General features: G+C 31.8%; 4 protein-coding genes and 1 long non-coding RNA gene across 12 annotated transcripts; 2 read left to right on the forward strand and 3 right to left on the reverse strand.

The window, feature by feature from the left end:
* Positions 1-11: 11 nt before the first annotated feature.
* LOC145968850 (uncharacterized) lies at positions 12-5,515 on the reverse strand. Of its 2 annotated transcripts, XM_083094682.1 has the most exons (6): positions 5,377-5,515; positions 4,704-5,128; positions 4,537-4,632; positions 4,166-4,327; positions 3,819-4,056; positions 12-3,727 (listed from the first exon to the last, which is right to left on the reverse strand). In XM_083094682.1, the coding sequence occupies exons 2-6, from the start codon at positions 4,762-4,764 to the stop codon at positions 1,621-1,623; spliced, it is 2,664 nt and encodes an 887-aa protein (XP_082950808.1). In that variant the 5' UTR covers positions 4,765-5,128; positions 5,377-5,515; the 3' UTR covers positions 12-1,620. The 2 variants fall into 2 exon arrangements, with proteins under 2 accessions (XP_082950808.1, XP_082950809.1); XM_083094683.1 differs by lacking the exon at positions 5,377-5,515 and having other exon boundaries at positions 4,704-5,347.
* Positions 4,629-8,270, forward strand: LOC145968852 (TBC1 domain family member 19). Of its 2 annotated transcripts, none has more exons than XM_083094691.1 (13): positions 4,629-5,231; positions 5,430-5,546; positions 5,672-5,810; positions 5,892-6,014; positions 6,073-6,280; positions 6,393-6,480; positions 6,593-6,653; positions 6,735-6,965; positions 7,036-7,110; positions 7,187-7,421; positions 7,487-7,688; positions 7,760-7,946; positions 8,028-8,270. In XM_083094691.1, exons 3-13 carry the CDS (start codon positions 5,703-5,705, stop codon positions 8,094-8,096), a joined length of 1,587 nt encoding a protein of 528 aa, XP_082950817.1. In that variant the 5' UTR covers positions 4,629-5,231; positions 5,430-5,546; positions 5,672-5,702; the 3' UTR covers positions 8,097-8,270. The 2 variants fall into 2 exon arrangements, with proteins under 2 accessions (XP_082950817.1, XP_082950818.1); XM_083094692.1 differs by having other exon boundaries at positions 4,629-5,148.
* Positions 6,267-8,977, reverse strand: LOC145968856 (uncharacterized). Its single transcript, XR_014437884.1, has 4 exons — positions 7,536-8,977; positions 6,775-6,948; positions 6,387-6,674; positions 6,267-6,304 (listed from the first exon to the last, which is right to left on the reverse strand). It is a non-coding gene; the product is annotated as an uncharacterized LOC145968856 (long non-coding RNA).
* On the forward strand, positions 8,389-18,280 carry Pod1 (coronin). 5 transcript variants are annotated; one of them, XR_014437883.1, is made up of 19 exons: positions 8,389-8,668; positions 9,199-9,412; positions 9,504-9,652; positions 9,758-9,944; positions 10,017-10,311; positions 10,397-10,652; positions 10,728-10,880; positions 12,093-12,476; positions 12,684-13,314; positions 13,385-13,498; positions 13,620-13,790; positions 13,882-14,320; positions 14,413-14,551; positions 14,630-14,836; positions 14,912-15,047; positions 15,140-15,276; positions 15,696-15,785; positions 16,120-16,321; positions 16,879-18,280. XR_014437883.1 is itself a non-coding variant. In XM_083094677.1 (18 exons), the coding sequence occupies exons 2-18, from the start codon at positions 9,253-9,255 to the stop codon at positions 16,126-16,128; spliced, it is 3,657 nt and encodes a 1,218-aa protein (XP_082950803.1). In that variant the 5' UTR covers positions 8,389-8,668; positions 9,199-9,252; the 3' UTR covers positions 16,129-18,280. The 5 variants fall into 5 exon arrangements, 4 of the variants coding, with proteins under 4 accessions (XP_082950803.1, XP_082950804.1, XP_082950807.1 ...); XM_083094677.1 differs by having other exon boundaries at positions 16,120-18,280; XM_083094678.1 differs by having other exon boundaries at positions 8,389-8,570; positions 16,120-18,280.
* On the reverse strand, positions 18,010-20,654 carry Ufm1 (Ubiquitin-fold modifier 1). Of its 2 annotated transcripts, XM_083094696.1 has the most exons (4): positions 20,506-20,654; positions 20,252-20,311; positions 18,823-18,953; positions 18,010-18,752 (listed from the first exon to the last, which is right to left on the reverse strand). In XM_083094696.1, the coding sequence occupies exons 1-4, from the start codon at positions 20,508-20,510 to the stop codon at positions 18,682-18,684; spliced, it is 267 nt and encodes an 88-aa protein (XP_082950822.1). In that variant the 5' UTR covers positions 20,511-20,654; the 3' UTR covers positions 18,010-18,681. The 2 variants fall into 2 exon arrangements, with proteins under 2 accessions (XP_082950822.1, XP_082950821.1); XM_083094695.1 differs by lacking the exons at positions 18,010-18,752; positions 18,823-18,953 and having other exon boundaries at positions 19,141-20,311; positions 20,506-20,652.
* Between the last annotated feature and the right edge of the window lie 1,100 nt (positions 20,655-21,754).

Raw genomic sequence — 21,754 nt, forward strand, 5'->3', positions numbered from 1 at the left:
TTCAGACAGAATTGAACAACTTTGAACAAAGTTTTGTTCTATTTATTGAAATGCTTACAGCCGAAAGAAAATGTTTTCTCTCTCTCTCTCTCTCTCTGTCTCCCTTTTACATTGCAAAAAAACTATATTATAAATCTAAAGTAAATTTCTAACATATATGTTATATAAAACAATTTATTCATACACTTATCTTAATATTTGTGTACATACACGTATGTATGAGTCACAAACACATGCAAATATCTATGAATAGATATAATACATACGTATTTATATTCACATATTATATAGCATATGTACGCATACAGATGCATCGTTCAACAATTCGCTGCGCATATCACGCAATAATATAATAATAGTCACCGCAAAAGTATAACATTTTACTTATTTGTTCTTTATACAGAATGATAGATTCTTATGTACAATATATATGAAAATGGCATAATCGTACTACAATGCAAATTATATACTTCATAATATGTAAATTAAAATGCGCAAAATTTTTGCTGTTTTAATAATGAAAACAAATAAGAATGTTTTTTTTCTTTCCAATAAATATTTTATGCACTACTTCAGACTTTGTGCTATTTGTAGAGTAAACTTAAATAACAATAAATTCTCTTTTACGTATTGATTATCTTTCGATATTCATATATAGACAAAAAATTCAGTCTAACTTATAATAAAAAAATTGATCTATACCACTTATTATCATCACAACAGCAATATACCAAATAAATTTCTAAACACTCTATAAGATCTATTTTCTTAAAAAAGGTGCCACATCTTATTTAAGATTTCATTTAAAAAATTTTTTTTTCAGAATACTGAAGAATACAGATATGAAAGAATGAATATGTAACATGTATGTTATATTTAATTTCTATGATGTGTGTTTCAGTTCTTCTATTGCAAATTCAATATCTTGAAATTAAAATTTTTTTTTTCAAAATCAATATTAAATTAAATTATTAGTAAATATATCTCTTTGTTCAATGGAATATACCCCTTTGTTAATGGAAACTATATTGTGATCAAAATTTATTATTATTATTATTATATACATCTTACAAGAATTCATCAAATGCAGAAAATTTTTAAAAATAAAATGTATTAATTATGTATAAATCAAATAAGCAATCTCTCAATTATAAAGCTTCAAGAAAAATTATATTGTGTAGCAAAGTTTATGGTAGATATAATTTAGAGAGCTCATTTCTCCTAAAGTATATGCCAAAGTTAACTTTTGATAAAGACTTTTAACTTAAAGTATAAAAGTTAACTTTTAATTTGTGTTTAATTGTATAGTACTTTATTGTATATAGTACTTAATGTGCAACGGAATATATCCTTAAAAAAAATTTCATTTCTATCTGTAAAATAAATTTAATTTCTTTTAGAAACAAGCTCTTTATTTGATGTTTTTAGATCAAATATCTCTTTACAATAATGTTCAGAATAAACTATTATACAACTTTTATACAACGTAAACTATTTCTGACACATTAAAATATTTAAAAGATAAAAAATTGGAAATGAAAAAACGCGTTTTTGTGAATTGCAAATTAATTGCAATCATTAGAGTTTGATGAACTGCACATTGATAAACAATGTCTCTCATTACTCATCGATAATAGTACAATCATCCTCATTTCCCTTTGAAGTAGTTATTTCCATATTTACTGTATTATTAACAATTGTGCCTGATTTTGGATCTTCATTATTTGACATTATCGATGTCGTCCCTCCATCTGTTGCATTATCGTGAGTATTTTGTAATTTTTCATCAAGTAGAATCATTCCTTGTATTCTAATATCTTTTGTTTTTTGTATTGTAATATCAGACTCTGAGTCATTAAGAATTTTTTGGTCATCATTATTAATTGTACTTTTCAACGTATCAGTTATATCGTTTATTGCATTAATATGATCATTTAAATTATTTTTCTCACTTTTTTCTTTTTCACAAATTTTCGATTCATCAGTAGATATATCAGTTGAATTAGTATTTTGAAGTAAATGTGAAATAAATGATGAATTTGTTTCTATCAATTCTTGAAACGGTATTTCATCCGTGTCTTCAAAACTTTCTACATCTTCTGTCTGAAAGCCATGATCTTCGATGTGCTGCAAATAAAATATAAACTGTTCCTCATATTTACCAAAATTCTTGTCTGGTGGTGACATTTGTTTCAAGACACTATTGTCCGTTTCTGAATCATTATTAGATTTTGTTAACATAGAATAAGAGATACATTTCTCATAATCTCTTGGGATGTTGTACACTTGAGTTGTTTTGTTCACAGGCAAATGCACTTTATCATCACCAGTGCCACGATGTATAACTGTCTTTTTAGAAAATAACAAGTTTTCAATAATATTGCCACTCTTAACAAGCTCGGATGGTTTCTTAATTCGATATTCCGATCCTTCACAATCGGATTCGGTATCAGAATCGTTAACACAGATCATATCTAAAGGAATTTCTACATTTTCTTGGGACGTTAATTCGTTTTCATCTATTGAAGACTGCATTTCTGCAACTTGCGTTTCTGTCTTTTGAGACCTCCACCATCCATTGTACTCGCGCACTATCCTATCATTGATATTCGCTAATTGAAGGACTGTGTTGCGCATATTCCAACAGAACTGCTTAATCTTTTGTTGTGCTACCACTTCAACGTCTTGGATCGCGTTATTTAAATCGAAAAAACAATACATTTTTTCCTTCACGTCACTTAAAAGTTTATCAAGTTCTTGACTGTACGGCAACATTATCTCACTGAAAGAAGCGACATTCTTTGTCAAAGTCGAGCTCATTTCTCGCAGAGGCTGTTCCTCCTTTACGCCATCATCGTCGCTATTCTCCCAAGTGAGAGCAACAGGTACCACTTTGTCGAGCGAAATATCTACAACGTCCATGTCGTCGTCCCCATTGACTGTTGAATTATTTTGTTGTTGAACGACCCTTGGCTCGTCGTCGGAATCACTGTCGAGATCAATTATATTGGGAGTCAATGTTAGATTCACTTTTCTCCGCTTCGGAAGAAGATAGACTGATTTGCCACTTTTGTCTGTCGGATTAGGTATAGACACCATTGTATTTTGTGAAGACTGAAGCAACTGCGGCTGTTGATACGGGGTTGACGATTGTATTGGCGGTGGCGGCGGCATTTGATACGAGGTTGATGACTGTATTGACGGCGGTGGTGGTGCTGGAAGAATAATCCGATTCCGAGTCGTAGGATTCACTATAGCGGGTTTTCGTATGTAAGTGTTAGATCCTGCGCTGTTCATAAAAGTTGTATGGTACAGAGGAGGCTGCTGCAGTACATTAGAATCGTATCTCGATGGTAATGAAGTATTTGAATTTATCACGCTAGGCGACGGAAGGACGATGCTCTCTGATGAGCTTTCGCAATTCGTCATAGATTGCGATGGGCCAGTCAAAAACGAAGACGGACGTGGTCTGATGGGAATCGGCGCAGATTTTACTCTCACAAAAACTGGTTTTTCAACTCTGCCGTTTGCTTTGATTCTAACTGGCAATTTCTTAATTGGTTTACTGATTTCCTCCTCAAGTACGTATGTTTCGTCCTCTTCTTCGGAATTGGATTCCATTCTTCGACGCTTACGTTTCCTCCTACGCGGGCAACAGGGTGTTTCATCTAAATTCATCTTTGTTTCAATCTCGGAGGCGCTTAAATCTTTATCATTTTGTATTATCCTGAAATATATGACATTTTGACTTTTACAATGAAGTAACATAATTTGATGAAAATTAATATGTTTCTAATATTGTACTTATGCAATAATACCTTGTCATTGTCCGTACATATTCAAGTAGAGCCCAGCATATACCTCTCGCGCTATATAAATCAGTTGGATTGCATACAAAACATTTCCATTTTTCGTCCGCTTCAATTTTCTTTCTTATCGAAAGAGCGAAATTTCGTTTTATACATTTATAACAAAACGTATTACTACAATATGAGCAGCAATATAAATTGCCACCATTTGCACACCATCTACAGAACATATCTGTAGCATCATCACCTAAGAATGTAACATAATTTAAAAAACATAAATTAGTATATGTGAAAGCACATATCCATATGAAGATAAATATTGAAATTATAAACTCTATAAAATATATAATTATTACCTTGCTCAAAGCTACCATCTCCATAAAATTCACGACAATTTGCACATAACAATGTGCGAAGCACAGGATGTTCAAACATGTTATCGATCTGAGCTGGAGCAGAACCAATATGCATATCACAAGCTGTACAATGGAGTCTTCGATATCGCACGGATGAAATGTCTAAAAGGATAAATACCTATATTACAATATACAACTCCTATATAACTAAAAGGAGCATTGATCTTTCATAATATAATCTGTATTTTCCCTACAATAAACTTTAATTCTAGAATACAAATATAAAAGAAAAACTAAACTGAACTAAGAATTATTTGTTGCAAATAAAAAATCCTCTTTAGAAAAAGAGAAGAGAGACAGAAAAAACTGACCATTTTTGAACATAAGCTTGTAGAAATTGCTCTCCTCCTGAGAGATCGGTGGGACCGTGCTGGTCGTGCTGGATGCCTGATCCTGCCCTGGTGTTACTGAAAGAGACAAGTAGGTTAGAGCATCGAAATCATCCGGATGCGAAAATCGCGTATCGCCATCTCCTCACCGTTTTCCTTAACGTCCGCTTCCTCCTTCACCTGTACTTCGAGCATACTCGAGATATCCATGGTGTTTGTTCGCGGGCTCGGCCGTTAGAAGGAACGCTCGCTTCAAAACACAACAAGCCGCGGCCACCGCGGCTATTATACCGCCATTTCCCCACGGAAGCGACCGGTCTCTGTGGACCTGACCGACGAAGAGACGCAAGTCTGTTCGACGATCCTTCTCGCGACGCTGTTTTGGAAAAAAATGTGGAATTCCCGAATGGAATGGTACATCGGGAAGGGAGAGAGAAAGAGGACGAGAGAAGGTAGTTCTCGTTCATGGAAACGTGGCGTTCATTTTCGAAACAGAACTTTGCTCTCCCCGCGCCAAACATTCATCAAACCATCGTGTACTGTCACGAGGACGGATGGACATTTAACGCTCGCCCTGTCATACAAATCACGAAAGTAACGGGATTATTATTAAAGCATGTCATGCTCGAGTTATCTGTGCATGCATACTGTAAAGTAAAGCTAGAAAAGAAAAGTGTGTACGTATGACAAATCAAACTATATTTGATTTTGCAAAAATTAGCGTAGAGATGAAATGTGACTAATTATATCAGATAAAATTTGACTAATTAGCTGTCAAGAATTAAATTTGTATTATTTCACATAATTATTTGGTAGACATACGTAATCCTAAAGAGATATTCGTGAAACTTATTCATTTTTATGGTCTCTCGCAGGGATCATATGGGTCGAGGGTTCGAGCTGAAGTAACTCCAATACTGCGGATGCGGATAATGGGCCTGTTCTTTTTAGCTGCACTGCTGCACTAGTGCAATTAGTTAGAGTGAAAGAAAGTATGTTTGTCTCTTTCTAACTTATTGCACTAGTGCAGCAGTGCAGCTAAAAAGAACAGACCCATTGCTTTGGTGATGTTTGTTTAAAAATGGCGCACATTTTCGATTTGTTCTCGCGAGAGAAGAACTTACGAAACACGCAATTACCTTGCGAAGATGGACGAGAAAGTCGCAAAAAATGCGTCCCTCGACAAAACAGCGCGAAAACTTACCGATGACATGCAGAACATGTCGAATTATAAAGCCCTTTATAACGAGATACAGGTAAAACTGATTGAATACCAGGCCACATAGTCATTGAATATCAAGCTAAAATACTTTCGAAATTGATTGGCTTGTTTACAGAGAATCGTCGCCTCACCCATCGTAGATAAAGATGATTTCAAGAATTCATTAATCACAGCTCTGAAAAATAACGGCTTGGAGACGGAGATCAGAAACACAGTGTTTCACTGGGCACGATCACGGGTACATAGTTGATCAGCTTCAATTTATGGACTACTGCTAAATGGAAATTTCTTTATAGGGTTCACTGCATTCTCGATCAGTTTCGCATATACAGGTGGCGGATCTGAGCTACTTAAAAAAGACTCAAATTCAATGGGAACGACGTATTCAAAAATCATTGAATTCGACTTGTAGTGAATTAAATATTCCATTGGCTCGTATAAGGCTTACTACCGATAGAGACGAATTGGCAGAGAAATGGAATGAATTGAGTACTTATGACATCGGTAAATTTTATTTTTTTTTTAAACCTGCAAATAAAATATAAAATTTAATTTTTATGAAATCACTTATATAAGATAAGTTAATATATGTTTCATGAAGAAATTTTACCTTTAGATTTATCACAATATCGCCCATTGTATGCGCCAAAGGACTTTTTGGATGTACTATTCTCCATACGTGATCCTTCTTTTAAAAAACAACCGTGTGTAATTATATATAAATATATAGATTTATCTGTACATAAATTAATCTATCTATATTTCTTAGAAACTAAAAATATATATCATCAAGTCTTTTATATAAAAATATTTTAGAGATGAACTAAATTGGGATTTCAGTCATATACAAATTAATGTAAAGACACTTGCACAGTTGGTACGAATTTTAAAGTTACTCCTGTAATTTAAAATTGATATGATTGTATGTATCAAACATTTTTTTGTTCTCTTTATATAGAGATGTATGTACTCAGGATTAGCACAGGGAATGCCATTACTTGGTATCAATCCTGATATGCCAGCTACGGAAAATTTCCCAAATTTAGAAGCCGAGCGAACGCACATTGGGGAAAAAGTATTGAATTCGAATCATGCTCCGATCGCTCAAGAATTTCTTAAAAGAGGATCTCCTCGAGCATTGCGCGGTCGTCTCTGGTCGCTCGTTCTGGGATCTGTTATCAAAGATAATGTATAATTAATGTACTAGGGATCTTTTTTACTTTTATAATCATGAGATGTAGATAATTCTTTTTTTTTAGGACATAGAATATTACGAAGAATTGAAAAATATGGTTTTACAATATGATATTGTTGTAGACAAGTTAATAATAATGGTGATTTATATTTTTTTCTTAAATTAAATTATCTTTTTAAATAAAAGAAAGAAATCATATGTTGATATTGCTGTAGGATGTACAATTAACAGCGAGAAACGACGATCAATATTTTGTATTTGAAGATGTCTTGTATAAAACAATGCTATGCTTCTCAAGAGATTCCGAAATACTTGCACCAGTCACAACTGACAGAAGCGCTGGTGGTCAAGTGATCCACGCGGTTTTACAAGGCAAACCAGCGACATTAGAAAATACCTTAGTTTTTCCACCAAGCGGTGTTATTCCATTTCATGGATTTACAATGTATGGTAAGGAATTGCAGAACATGTTAGAATTTCATTAATTAATTATTACATCATTATTTTTATGTCAGCTACACCATTTTGTTATTTATATGACAATCCCTGTGCCATGTATTATACCTTTCGTGCATTCTATCTGAGATATTGGTTTCGTTTACACACTGTGTCAAGTCATGAGCAAGGTATAGTTGCTCTCTGTTTACTCTTTGAACGATTACTGCAATGCCATGAACCACAGTTGTGGATCCATTTCAAAAATTTACATATTCAACCGTAAGTTTATTCTTATGTTTTTCCTCTCCTATATTTTTATTTGCATAATTCATTAATGCATATGTTTTTAGTATAAGAATAGTTTTCAAATGGCTTATGAGAGGTTTTAGTGGTCATTTACCACCTGAACAATTATTATATCTTTGGGATTTAATACTGGGTTATGATTCTTTAGAAATTATTCCTTTATTAGCAGTGACAATATTGAGTTTTCGAAAAGAAAATTTACTGCAAGTTAATACCCAACAAAATGTAGAGGTATAAAAATGATTTTACTGGTATACATATATATCTTGTATATTTCTATATATTTAACACTTATATATTTTTTATTTTCAGGCAGTATTAGCAGATTTATCTTCGCTAAAAGTGATGCCTCTACTGCAGCTAGCTCTTCTTAAAGAATAATACAATTTTTATTATGTATAAAAAATCACATTACAGAATTTGTAAATTTTTATGTCATTTCTCTTTTATCCTACGTATGTATTCAGTGATTTTATTCATGAAATATCGATATCGGGGAATATTAATGTAGACGTCACACATTGAATAAATAATAGACATTATAAACTTTGTCGCTAATTTTCAAAGCTGTAAATAATCGCTGATATCTACGATATCTGACTTGAAATAATGTCATCGTGTGGGAGGGATAAAGGTCGCCGGTGTCTCGAGGGGGGAAGAGTGGAGGGAGAATTTTCCTGCTTCCGGCTGTCAACCGTAGAAGTTGGTAGAGCAGCGTAGAGCATCGACGCTGATCGACGTCCTGCCTGTGGCTCGTCTTTTCGCGCGTTTATCTCGCCGCTACGGGAAATTTCGCGGAATAGAAAGTGCGAATAAAATTGACGCCGTGCGTGAATGCGCTTCGATTTGCAGATCGTGAGTATCCCGCTTTCGTCGCGTCTCTCTGACAGCGTCGTTATAGTGGCAACGCCGAATCGGCGATCTACAGCCTACAGCCCCACATCGAACGAAGGGTAGGGTGGTGTTCTCTCACCCCCAAATTATTAGTCATGCACCGCGGTTTGCTCGGCGGCGAGTGTTGCGTCAGCGTTGTTCGTTCGCACGAATCAGTTTGTTGATGCGATCTCGAGAAACGCTGTGCTTGACAGAGTCGATTTCTCCCTGCCATTATCCGCGCCGAGAGCAACGCCCAGCGAATTATTCGCGTCTGTGTTCGAGCGATTGCATTCCTTTGCGTAAAATTTGCGATCGCGAGACTTTTTTTCCCATAAAAGTTTTCGGTAACGCTCTCCGTTTTGGTTTTATTAAAACTGTATTTATTACACTCTGAAAAAATCCCGATATTTGCTATATATGCTTATCATACACACAAGTGCTTTATCTCAGATTTAATAGACATATATCTTAAGAGATTAAAGGCAGAACTCACAAATGATAGCTAATTAGATATATATACATATTATTTATATATATGTTTAAAAATTTATTATTTATATAAAAAATTTTAATGAGATATAATATGATATTTTCTTATTTTCTTTAGATTACATGATTTAAGTAGAGTGTGGATATTTGAATTAAGTTAGCAGCATTAAAGATGGCTTGGCGTTTCAAGGCATCCAAATACAAAAATGCCACGCCGATTGTTCCCAAGCCAGAGGCTTGTATTAGAGATATTTCTGTGGGATCATATCAAACTTATGGGAATAACATAACGGCATCTGCGGCATTTATGGCATTCAATGTTGATCATAATGGTACATTTGCATTTATCTACAATAGATTTAGTCTTTGTTAAATTTAATTTATTCACACACAAGTTATTTTTTTATATGTTTCTTTTTAAAGGATCCAGTTTAGCGGTATTACCATTGGAAGACTGTGGTAGAAAGAGCAAAACTATGCCACTACTTCATGCACATGCGGATACTGTGACAGATATGGATTTTTCTCCATTTCATGATGGCTTGCTTGCAACTGGTTCTCAAGATTGTCTTGTGAGTGTCTTGATGTTTTATATTTTCAGCAAAATGTAAGATGTAGGAAATATTATGTAAGATACATTTTTCTACAGATTATATTAATCCTATTTGTAAAATTAGGTGAAGTTATGGCATATCCCAGAAAGTGGTTTGGAAGAATCCTTGTGCAATCCAGAATGCACATTCTCGCATCGTCAACGAAGAGTGGAAGCAGTATGTTGGCATCCTTCTGCTGAACATCTTCTGACCACTGCATCATTCACCAATCTCTCACTCTGGGATGTTCTTTCTCAGCAAGAATTATTCTGTAAATATTTTGAAACTTTATTGGCATTTGCCTTATTTTATTGCTATTGAAATTAATTTTACGATATTGTAGCTAACAGTGACCACACAGAAGTAATTCAATCTGTAAGTTGGAAGCAAGATGGTATCATTTTGGCAACGTCTTGCAAAGATAAGCAATTAAGGATTATAGATCCGCGCGCATCCGCATGTATCGTTAACTCGTGCTCAAGTCACCAAAGTATCAAAGATTCCAGAATAGTTTGGCTAAATAGCGACAGAATACTCACCACAGGATTTGATGCAGCAAGATTGCGTCAAGTTTTCATTAGGGATTTGAGACAATTGAATGAACCTATGAAAACATTGGAATTAGATTGTAGTACTGGGTAAATATGAATTTCTTTAGTTTATTTTAAATTATTTTAAGTTAATATCGATAATTGTTTATATATATAATGTTATATTTTGTAGTATCTTGATGCCGCTTTTCGATCCTGATACAAATATGCTCTTTCTCGCTGGAAAAGGGGATACTACTATTATGTACATGGAAGTTACAGATAAAGATCCTTATCTGGTAGAAGGAATCCGTCATAGCGGTGAGCAAACTAAAGGAGTTTGCCTGGTTCCTAAACGAGCATTGAATGTAATGCAAGCTGAAGTTAACAGACTATTACAACTCACTTCTAATATGGTGATTCCAATCATGTATCAAGTTCCACGAAAAGTAAGTACTAAATATCGTTTATATGAATTTTGTTACATGTAATATATATCTAAATGTTTTATAACTAAATTTTAGACATACAGAGACTTTCATGCAGACATTTATCCAGATACAACTGGATGTGTTGCTCAAAATAACGCAGCAGCATGGATTAAAGGTCATAATGCATCTGTACCAAAGATATCATTGGATCCTGCTAAGAGAAACAAAGGCGAAGAACCAATTACTGTGAGTAAACATTTTAAAAGCTATTGTGAATGTGTTTTAATATTGATCTTAATATCATATATATTTGGAATAGCTTTGATCATTAAAAGGACTGAAACATCTTTCTGATCATATCTGTAAATATTCATTGTATGATTATTTCAAATTTTTAAATCACTTATCATTGTGCATGCTTTTCATCATCAGAATTTATTTTTTTTGCATTATTATTTTGTTTGCTTCATAATAATTGAATGTTGAGGATAAACATTGGGGTGTGATATGTCAATGATATTGTTATTTCACACATACAATATTTATTTTTACTTTATACATACAATAGTTAATGTATTTTTAAATGGATTTTGTTACATTTTGAAATTCTGGAATATGTAAAAAGAAATCAATTTGATAATATATTTTTTTTATACAAAACACATACCGAGTTTTGTTTTCTGAAGCGTTGAAAAGTGTTACACAACATAATTTTTTTTTTAAATTGCTTGCTAACCTACACCAGCTAATTTTATAATAAGCGTTTGCAATATATGTATTTTCATGATTATATGGACTATAAATTTTAGTATGCTAAGAAAAAAAAATATCTATATATTATGAATATAAGATCAGTAAAAAATATAATGTAAGGATATTTTTATTATGGTCTCCATATTTAATCTCCTTTCTTTGCAGGAGTTTATATAAATTATTTAATTACCGATTATGCTACTACTTTATTTTGCGCCATTTAATTTCTTTTCCTATTCCATGTATATTTTTTTTCACGTTTCAGATATCCAATATATGTTTTATAATTTATACATTAGCACCATTCAAAATATTATTCCTGGCACGTGTAATATAAGTGGCAATTGATGTTGTAGCTTATTCTACAGCGTAAGTAATAGTACAAAATGTGTAAAAACATTTGTATTATTTCTATACATAGAAAGTAGACTTTTTTCGTTGCTTCCAACAAATTTAATCAAGAGAAATTTGAAATTTTAGTTATTTAGCTTAGCTATGTGTCTTCTGTATATTTGTGTCTATACTGTACAAAAAAATGCGAGTTATGTGTGTATAAATGTATGTAAAAGTGTGCGAATGTTGCTAAATTGTTGTCGTAAAATTATTACGTCGAATGCGAACATATCTCAAAAGTGCAAAATCGGACAGTGTAGTTGGATTTGTAATTGCGATTTGCGATCATTAAGGAATTTACCGTACCTCCAGGTACACAAAGGGAACTTAGCAGCACTCAAAGACAATCAGCGCGAAATTAAAGTAGAACAAACGAATCGGCAATCTAAATCTTTGGCCATTACCACGCCGAAAGGATTCTCGAAAGTGCAAAGCAACGTGAACGAAAATGACACTAACATAGAAAACGATACCGAGAAGATTGAAGACACGAAGAAGCTATCCGAGGCGGAAGAAGAGAAGATTAAGATACAAAATGGGGGTGCTCAAGCCGTTCCACCAAAACCTTTACCGAGAGCATCAAGAACTAACAGTATCTCCGAGGAGGAACCAAAACCGGTAGCACGTCCACGTACATCACCAAATCCTGGATCAGTAGTTACATCAGTGAATCCTAATGCGATCGGCGGATATAAGGTTGTAATCATAGCTTAGAAAAGAACACGTTATATATAATAAGAGGGATATCTGATTTTTCTATGATATTTTTGCGTGCGGCTAGTTATTTCCATATCACACTTATCATCATTGTCATAACATTACTAACAATCACTTCTTTACAAGAACAATTCTTGAATGGAGGAACGAATCAATATCTTCTCTTTTCTTCTTTTTTATTTTTAGCCTCGACTTGGTCCCAAACCATTCCAAGCAAAATCTAGCAGCCAGGAATTTTCGTTCGACAAAGTCTTCTCTGTACCTGTCGCACCGAATAATGATAATAATACTAACGGTTATCAGAACGAAGTTAACAACGTTGTAGAGCATAACACGGAAGCAGATAAGTCGCCGACTTTTACACCTAATGAACGTGCGAAAGACGCGGAAAATGGTAAAAGCGACTCAAGTTCCATCGAGGAAGACGCCAATTCGAGCGATTCTGGTTACAAGCCGAAGACACCGTGCACCGCGGAAAGGCGCAAAGTATTCGAAACGAAAGTAAAGGACGAGTCACCCGAGAATGAGGATGTTGGAAATTTCGAACGTGGTACAAACAGGAACTCAATCGCCGAAAGACGACGTCTTTACGAAAGTCGATCCGTATCGGTTACTGATGGAAATTTGGCGGAGAAAGCGATGGGTTCGCCAACTATGTTAAGACGAAGAGATTCCTTCAAGGCGAAGAGCGAGATGATTAAAGAAGACGAAATGAAAAAGAACATTCCCATGTTGCGGCAGCAGAGTATGGATCCCAAGTTGGAAAAGGTGGAGCCCGTTGCAACGTTAGCTTCCAAGAGAACATCGACAGTTTTTGGTGAGAACTGGAATGTACTTTGTGAAATTTATTATCTTGATACATTTCTTATTTTTTGATCATTATGCAGGAAGAGTATCCAAGTTTCGGCACTTGAAGGGTACGCCAGGTCACAAATCTACACATATCGAAAATATACGCAATATTAGTCGTCAAATATCCGGCGAATGTGATGGCTTTCATGGTAAAATAATTTTTTCCTTCTTCAAATATAAGATTCCCTCTGTATATTCTAAGATATTTCTAAATTAACGAGATTTTTTATAATAAACAAAACATGACATCTTTATTTTATATATTTGTAGCTAATCCCGATCGAGTAGCTGTACCTTTGAGTGGTCCAGGTGGAAAGATAGCAGTCTTGGAATTGAAGAAAACTGGAAGATTACCGGATGGAGTTATGCCAGCATTAGTCCACGGCGCGACCGTAATGGACTTTCAATGGGATCCATTCGATAATCAGCGATTGGCAGTTGGTAAAGTTTTGAAAATTATAATGAAAAACGTATTATTTCACTAAATTTGACAAAGATCAAGACACTTAGATTTTGTTTGCTTGTGCACTAGCTTGCGATGATGGAATAATTCGATTATGGGAAATACCGGAGTCTGGTTTGGCGGAACCGACAAACGAACCGAAACACATTATAGAAGCTCACACTGACAAGATTTATTTGATCAAATTTCATCCATTGGCGTCAAACGTTCTTGCGTCCGCTTCGTACGATATGACTGTCAAAGTTTGGGACCTGTCGCTTTTATCGTCTACTGAAACGGCGATTGCGAAGATCACATTGATCGGTCACACGGATCAGATATTTAGCTTGGCATGGTCACCATGCGGTCAGTATCTTGCTAGTGCATGCAAAGATGGCAAATTACGAATCTACAAACCTCGATCTAGCGACGTTGTCGTGAAAGAAGGGAAAGGTCCAGTCGGTACGAGAGGTGCCAGAGTTATATGGGCGCTTGAAGGCAAATATCTTGTTGTAATGGGTTTTGACAAGTAAGCATAATACAAATAACAAATGTTTGTAATATAATAAAAAGAAAAAAAAAGATACAAAAAGAGAAATAATTATATTCTATATATTTCAGAGTTTCTGAAAGACAAATTTATGTATTTAAAGTGGATAATCTAAATATTCCTTTGAATACTGTTGGACTAGATGTTTCACCTGCCATACTAATGCCATATTACGACGAGGATAGCTCCACACTTTTCCTAACCGGACGTGTAAGAGATTTTTTTCTACAATCAAGCATATCTTAATAAGAAAAAAAAATTTACGCAATATTGATATATTATTTTTAGGGTGATTCTACAATATATGCATTTGAAGTAACCGAAGAACCTCCATATTGTTGTCCATTAAGTCATCACAGATGCAGTAGCTTACATCAAGGATTGTCATTCCTTCCAAAACATAAATGTGATGTGGCCATTGTAGAATTCGCCTCTGCTTTGAGGCTAACAAATAATACAATAGAGCCTTTGAGTTTTACCGTGCCGCGTATAAAGGTACACGATTAAAAAAAATAAATGTAAAATTTTTAATATAGAAGTGGATTGATATATTTGTTTTTTTTTAATTAGAGCGAATTATTCCAAGATGATCTTTTTCCTCCGACTAAAGTTATCTGGAAGCCGACTTTATCTGCAGCAGAATGGTTTAATGGTGGTAATAAGCAGCCATCTAGAATAAGTCTCAAACCACCTGGTATGGATAATTGTAAGTAACAAATATATTGAGAATAAAAAACAATATGCTCACGAAACAATATGCTCCCGATTATCTGAATACACTCGAATTTTTATTCATAGTAACTGAAAATCAATCGCAAAGTGCAGTTACTCCTCCTCAAATCGCAAATAAACCATCCTCGACCCCTTTCGGCATATCTGCGCAACCTTTCAGTAGACTAGGATGGAATCCAAACGTTAAAGCGAAACAAGAAGAGGTGAGAAAAATAGAATGTATGCATTTTTCGTAAATAAGTCTTCAGTAAATAAATATCATTATTAAAATCATTTATCACAAAACAAAACATTAATAAATCAGATTTCATTGAGAAATGAAATTATATACAATGCATTTGAAATCGATAATAAATGTATATAACTGTATATAAATATATATAAATGTATATAACTTTCTAATCATATATATAGTGTTGTACAGTGTAACAAATTTGTTATATATTAATTATAAATATATAAATATTCTTGATTTTATTAGTGAATGATAAAATATAATGTATTAGATTATTTGAAAAAATTGTTTTAGAACTATTTTGAAAAACTTTCCATCATTACCATTCTTATTATGTAAAACATTTTTATTTTCATTCTATGTAATATTATGTGATATATGTGCCAGATTCAGAAAACTATGAGCCATTTTGTGGGAGATGTTATCCAATGTTCATTGGAACAGGATCACATGGAAGGTGTTGAGGAACATGAATGGGTAGATATCTTATTTGTCATATTACACATATTTTGATTTTTAAAGATTTCTATTTATTTATTAATAATTTAATTCTTTTCATTATTTTTTAATAGTTGCTATACTATATATACTAACACATTGTATGTACACTCATTAATTTTTATTTAATATATTTTTAATTTTTGCATTTTTTAAAATGATTTTTTTAGAGATAAAGTTATATATTTGCACTCTAATAAAAACGATAACATGAAACATCAAGTTTTGAAATTGAAAGAAAATTTATATATATAAAGTTTATTTATGTGAAAAATTTATGTGAAATGACTAATATTAGAATTTATCATTGTAGGACGAGTGAAAATTGAGGACCTATGGATAGACATTGGTAAAACAAAAATTTGAACATGTTGGAGAGCCGTAAATTATTTATAAGTTAAAATTATATATTGAAAATGGCGCAAGAACATCGCAGTATTACTGTGTATAAGGAGAAAGAGGTGCGAGAATTATATCTGAGAGATATACTTCCAACAATTTCTTTTCTTGAGGAGGTAAGCGATAAGTACAGTGTTTTATATCAATTTACAACAAATAATACTCATTTTTTGGTAAATCTAGCTTAAGATTTTTGTAAACGCATTTTTCAACGTATAGAGAAATAAGAATCCAGGCCTTGTTATAAATATTAATTTAAAGTAAAAAAAAATAAAAAAGTGAAATGAAGCGAACGACGACACAAGTGATTCATAATCTTTAACAATGTAGTATTTGATATACAGTGCAGCATTGATATGAAAATACTGTTCTTATAAAACCAAATGCGTGATTATAGCTCTAGTCTCGAATCATTTTTCTTCAACTGCTAATTTCTCTCTCATACATTTTTAGCTACACAAATAATTCTATAGTATTATTATCACTATAGAGATTATATATATATAGATATAGAATATATGCTTATATGTCAAGAGAATTGAGGAAAACTTATATAATACGATTTGACAATAGCTTCTATCCATTTAATGAATATCAGTTTGGAAGTTTAGTAGATGAATAATTCTCTTTATTGTTAGAGCAAATATGCTAGTATATTCATTACGCTTTCCAGTACCAAGTGTGAACGAGTATCAACTGTATCAGAGACAATTATTGACGATTTAATTACTTGCTAGAAATCAAATGTGTATTAGAATGAAGGATTTTTTGTATAAATGGGGAAGAGAATTCAAGATGTGTGCCATTTGCAAAGATAGACATAACATCCAATCTATCAGTAATAAAAGGATAAAGCTAGTATTATACCAATATTAGGTCTCTAAATGTAATTATTTCTCTCAATGAAATCAACATTCCTTATTTTTTATATAATGCTGCACCAGTGCCAGATTCATCTTCATTTCTGTAATACCAAATGTCAATAATGGTCTCAATGTATATGTCATATTATAATCTATCATCGTATATATGTGATAATAGAGCAAGCGAGACACTGTCTTCACAGAATTATGAAACAGAGGTTTTTTACGATATTTCATATCCTTATACGCACATAGGAGAAAAGATCATTATACAAGATAACTGATAGATGCGACGCATAATAGATATTAAGTCGTAAGCCAATAACTTAATTGTATTGCGAAGTGTATTACGTCTCGATTGATGTATTACATCAGGCACTCTGCAAAATTCAAATGATATTACCTTGAAGAAAATGACTGGTTTCCTCTATACTTATCAGTCAAAATATCACAATTAATAATCGATTCTTTTTTTTTTCCCCCCTACATGAATATTTAGGTCAGAAAATGTTTTCTTTTTCTCATATGTTACAGATTAATCATTACAAAAAGTGATAATATTATGTTTCTTTAATTATTAATTAAAAAGCAAGTTTTATAATTATTAACAATTTATAAATCCCAATATTTTTCTTTGTAAAAAGATTCTTTACTGCGACGAAACTTTTTCACTAAAATTACACATATTGGCACATGAATATACTTGAAGATTAATATAGTGCCAAAAATTCATTACCAATGATATTTTTTTGTATGTTGCATATTTTAGAGTAAGATGTTTCAAAAAACATTCGAAAGTATTATAACAAATTTTCTAAACCTGTGTCAAAGATGAAAAATTAGATAAAATTTTATTAAAACTTATTGCTGCCATCTATATCGTCCACATTTTTGATCTATATATGAATGAATGAATGAAGAAAAATAGGAATACAACAGTATTAATACTTTAATGTATCTTTTTTATTCAACTGTTTACGCGCGTATATTAAATATTTCACAATTACAATTCAGATTTTGAACCGTTTTGCAGTTTTTTAAATTTGTTTATGTGACCAGAGTACGAATAATTAAGCACAATTCTTTACAGCAAGATTTACGAGATGAAGATCTGATAAAAATATACGAAACGCTGAAAGTTTTTCGCAACTCGATCTTCTGCTCTGTAAATGATCGCTGTCTAAATAATTTTATATCACACATATAGTAATATACCTTTATATCAATCTTATACCATTCATGTATTTCAGCTATAAAATCTTTTTATCAAAAAAACTCTAATCATATTTAATTATAACATCCATTTCCAATATCCTCTATCTAATCAAACTATATCTCATAGAATTATAAAATAAAAAAATTTTGAAATAATTTTTTATTTAATTAATAAACATTTCTTATATTAAAATAATAAGAAGCTTTTAAGAAGCAGAATTATTTTTACATCAATTAAATTCAGAAAGCATGGAATGTTTTATTGTGAATAAATGTAACTTTTTATAATCGTATGATATATATAATTTATAATATATTTAGCCAGTATTAATTTATATTTATTTTCTTTTATTTCTTGCGCTATATGCAAAAATAATCAAAATAAATATATGTATGAATTATTTAATATATCCAACACGATCTCTAGGAATCAATCTGAGTTCCATGCCATGTTTAAGAAATACATTTCCTAAAAGCATATAATTGATTATTGTATATTTAAAATAGAGAGCTATTATATATTAGAAAAAAAAGATTACCTGCAGTTTGTTGAGGATTGATTCCTATACCATCATCTGTAATTATGGCTGATGTAGCTGCTGGTACTCTAAATTCCTCAGCAGCAAATTGTACTACAGCACTAAATGGAGTAACTTCTGGTACACTAAGTCTGCAATTAATGAAATAATAATGTTTTCCTTATTTTAGAGATACTGTGTATTAGAAAATTATAAAGAGAATAATGTAGAAATATGTATATATATAAAAGTAAATATATTTTTCTTATGTAATACTTTTATATAATATTTCTTAATATATAAAAGAATGTGATGAAACTTTATTCTGTTAATAAGACATTTATTTGCAATAGAAGTATTTTATTTCTTTTTGTTATACAAATTTTGTTATACAAATTTTGTTATACAAAAATGATTTGTTATTACAAGTCGTATGTTAAATCTAAATGTCAACTCAAGATATCAATTTCAATATTATTCCATATCTCACTATCTGGTTGCATTTTAACAGCAGACATTCTATTGTATACAAGTTCACAAATTACACGAGGACCACTTAATAAAATTTTCATTATTTTGCAGAGATGTTTATATTCAAATTTAAAATCTGAACACCACTTTTCATCTACCAAGTACATATTTCGACCAAAATAGAATATTGCATCTATAAAATCTATGCAAAAGCTATTGTCTTGAAGTAATTTTAAAAGTAATTTTTTCTCAGTATTTGCAAAAGCTATACAAATTTCAGGATCATAGTGAATTAGCTTTGAACTAAAAATTTGTATAATTAATTTTTTAATTATCTCATCATGTGATTCTATTGTTAAATGTACTAGTCTTGATACATGGCCATCATTTAACATCTTGTTTATACATTTTGCTACTTCACTTTGATCATTATTAGCTATTGCCATTTGCCATGTCATAATTAATGCCTCATCTTCCATATTAGAGAGTGGTACCCCTAATTCTTCTAAAGACTCTATAACCATATTTGTGGCAAGGGATTTACTTATTATTTGATTCAGAAAAGCATTTAATCTGTCACAACCAAAGTGTTGACTATATAATTTTAGATATTCATCTACTAGTTCAGTGGGAATGTAACTATCCTTCAAGTAACGTTCTAATAATTTATCACAAGCTTTCTCCAAATCGGAGCATGTGACGTTCTGATTTTGTGGAAATAATTTTCGTTCTGATTTGCAACGCAAATATTCTTCAAATAGTAATTTTTTCTTTTCAGTTTGTATTTTTTCAATTGTCACTTCAATGAAATAGGCACAATTGAAAGCTTGTATCATATTTTCCGCGGTCATTTGTTCACTAATGATTGGACTTTGCAGCAACGTGAGAAACACGTCGATAGTCTTAAAAACTTCAGAGCCGACAGCTTGCATTTTATTGTAAGTAATTAAGATGCAATTTATCCTAAATGGCCACTTACACTTTGTATGGCAACTTTGGATCAGATGTGAGAGTTATTCTGAAAGTAACTTTGTTTGATCTGGAACATATATATATATATATATATATAACATTTTGTATCAGCATGTTGCATTGCATTCTATGTATATAAATAGGAAATGTCAAATTGACAAAACATATGGTACTTTATCAAGACTAATATGTATTCTTCTGGATACATTCGATTTTTCTACTTTAATTATTAAAATTGTAGAAAATGTAAAAAATACGTACGCCATAGTTGCTCAACAAATATATTATATAAAATATAATAATGTTCCAAATGCAATCCAAATGCTTGCTGCTTTCAACAATAACTTAACCTCTATTTAGGAAAAGCAGAGCGAAACCAGAGAGAAGACTGAGAGATGTCATGGCCCGCTTTTAGGTGATCCCTGGAAGCGATACTCCCTCTGTGGACATTAAAAACGTGAACATGAACTACAAAGCCAAAGTCCACGAATGTTCTCAGAGGATAACATATATGTCTCTCTGATAATATAAATAATATAAATAAAAATATAAATAATTTAATTAATAATAATTTATTATATAAAAATATTAGTATGTTCTCTCTTTCCACGCTATTATTTATTTATTTATTTATGTGTGTTCTTTTTCTTCTCAACATCATTTATTTATTTTTTATTTATTTATTTATTTATTTAGCTCGCTCTAAGTCAGTCTTCTAAAATGCAAAACTAAATATTATAGAATTTGACTTTGAAAATAAAATAATCGAATAAATTCAAATAATTAGCATAACGAAAGGTTCCGTGATAAGTTATTTAATAAATAATCAATTTTAATTAATTAATGAAAATACTTCTATAATTTAATATTCCGCGTTAGCGTATATTTTATAATATATAAAATATTTCGGCAACGAATTATCGATAACACGGTGTTCGACTTTGGCAATACAAAAAATAAACAGTAGCGCGCTATGTTAAAGCTTTAATATTAGAATTAACTATTCGACCAATGCTTTAAATTTTCTCAATCCTTGTTATTAAACAATATACAATTTAATCGAAAATCGATTAAATGATAGAAATCCAAAATATTAAATAATTACTTCGATCGTTGCGATTTTTACGGACAATAATAATTATTATAATATTTAGAGTCACAAATATATTTCATCCGTGTTACTTTATCGTTCTACTTGACAATCTAAATGTAATTTGGATTGTGAGAGAACACGAAGTAAATCAATCGAATTATAGATGCAAATAATTAGCATAATGAAAGGATAAATTGTTTAATAAATAATCAATTTTAATCAATAAATTAAAATACTTCATTAATTTAATATTCCGCGTTAATGTACATTTTATAATATATAAAATATTTTGGCAACGAATTATTGATAACATGGTGTTCGACTTTGGCAATATAAAATATAAACAGTAGCGCGCTATGTTTCAGCTTTGTCATCATTCGCACGGTGACTCTCGAGTAATAAGATAGTGGTGAGAAC

Source organism: Camponotus vicinus, unplaced genomic scaffold, assembly GCF_025532165.1.
Source record: "Camponotus vicinus isolate PSW18456_S1 unplaced genomic scaffold, iyCamVici1.0 SCAF_3, whole genome shotgun sequence".
Lineage (NCBI taxonomy): Eukaryota > Metazoa > Arthropoda > Insecta > Hymenoptera > Formicidae > Camponotus > Camponotus vicinus.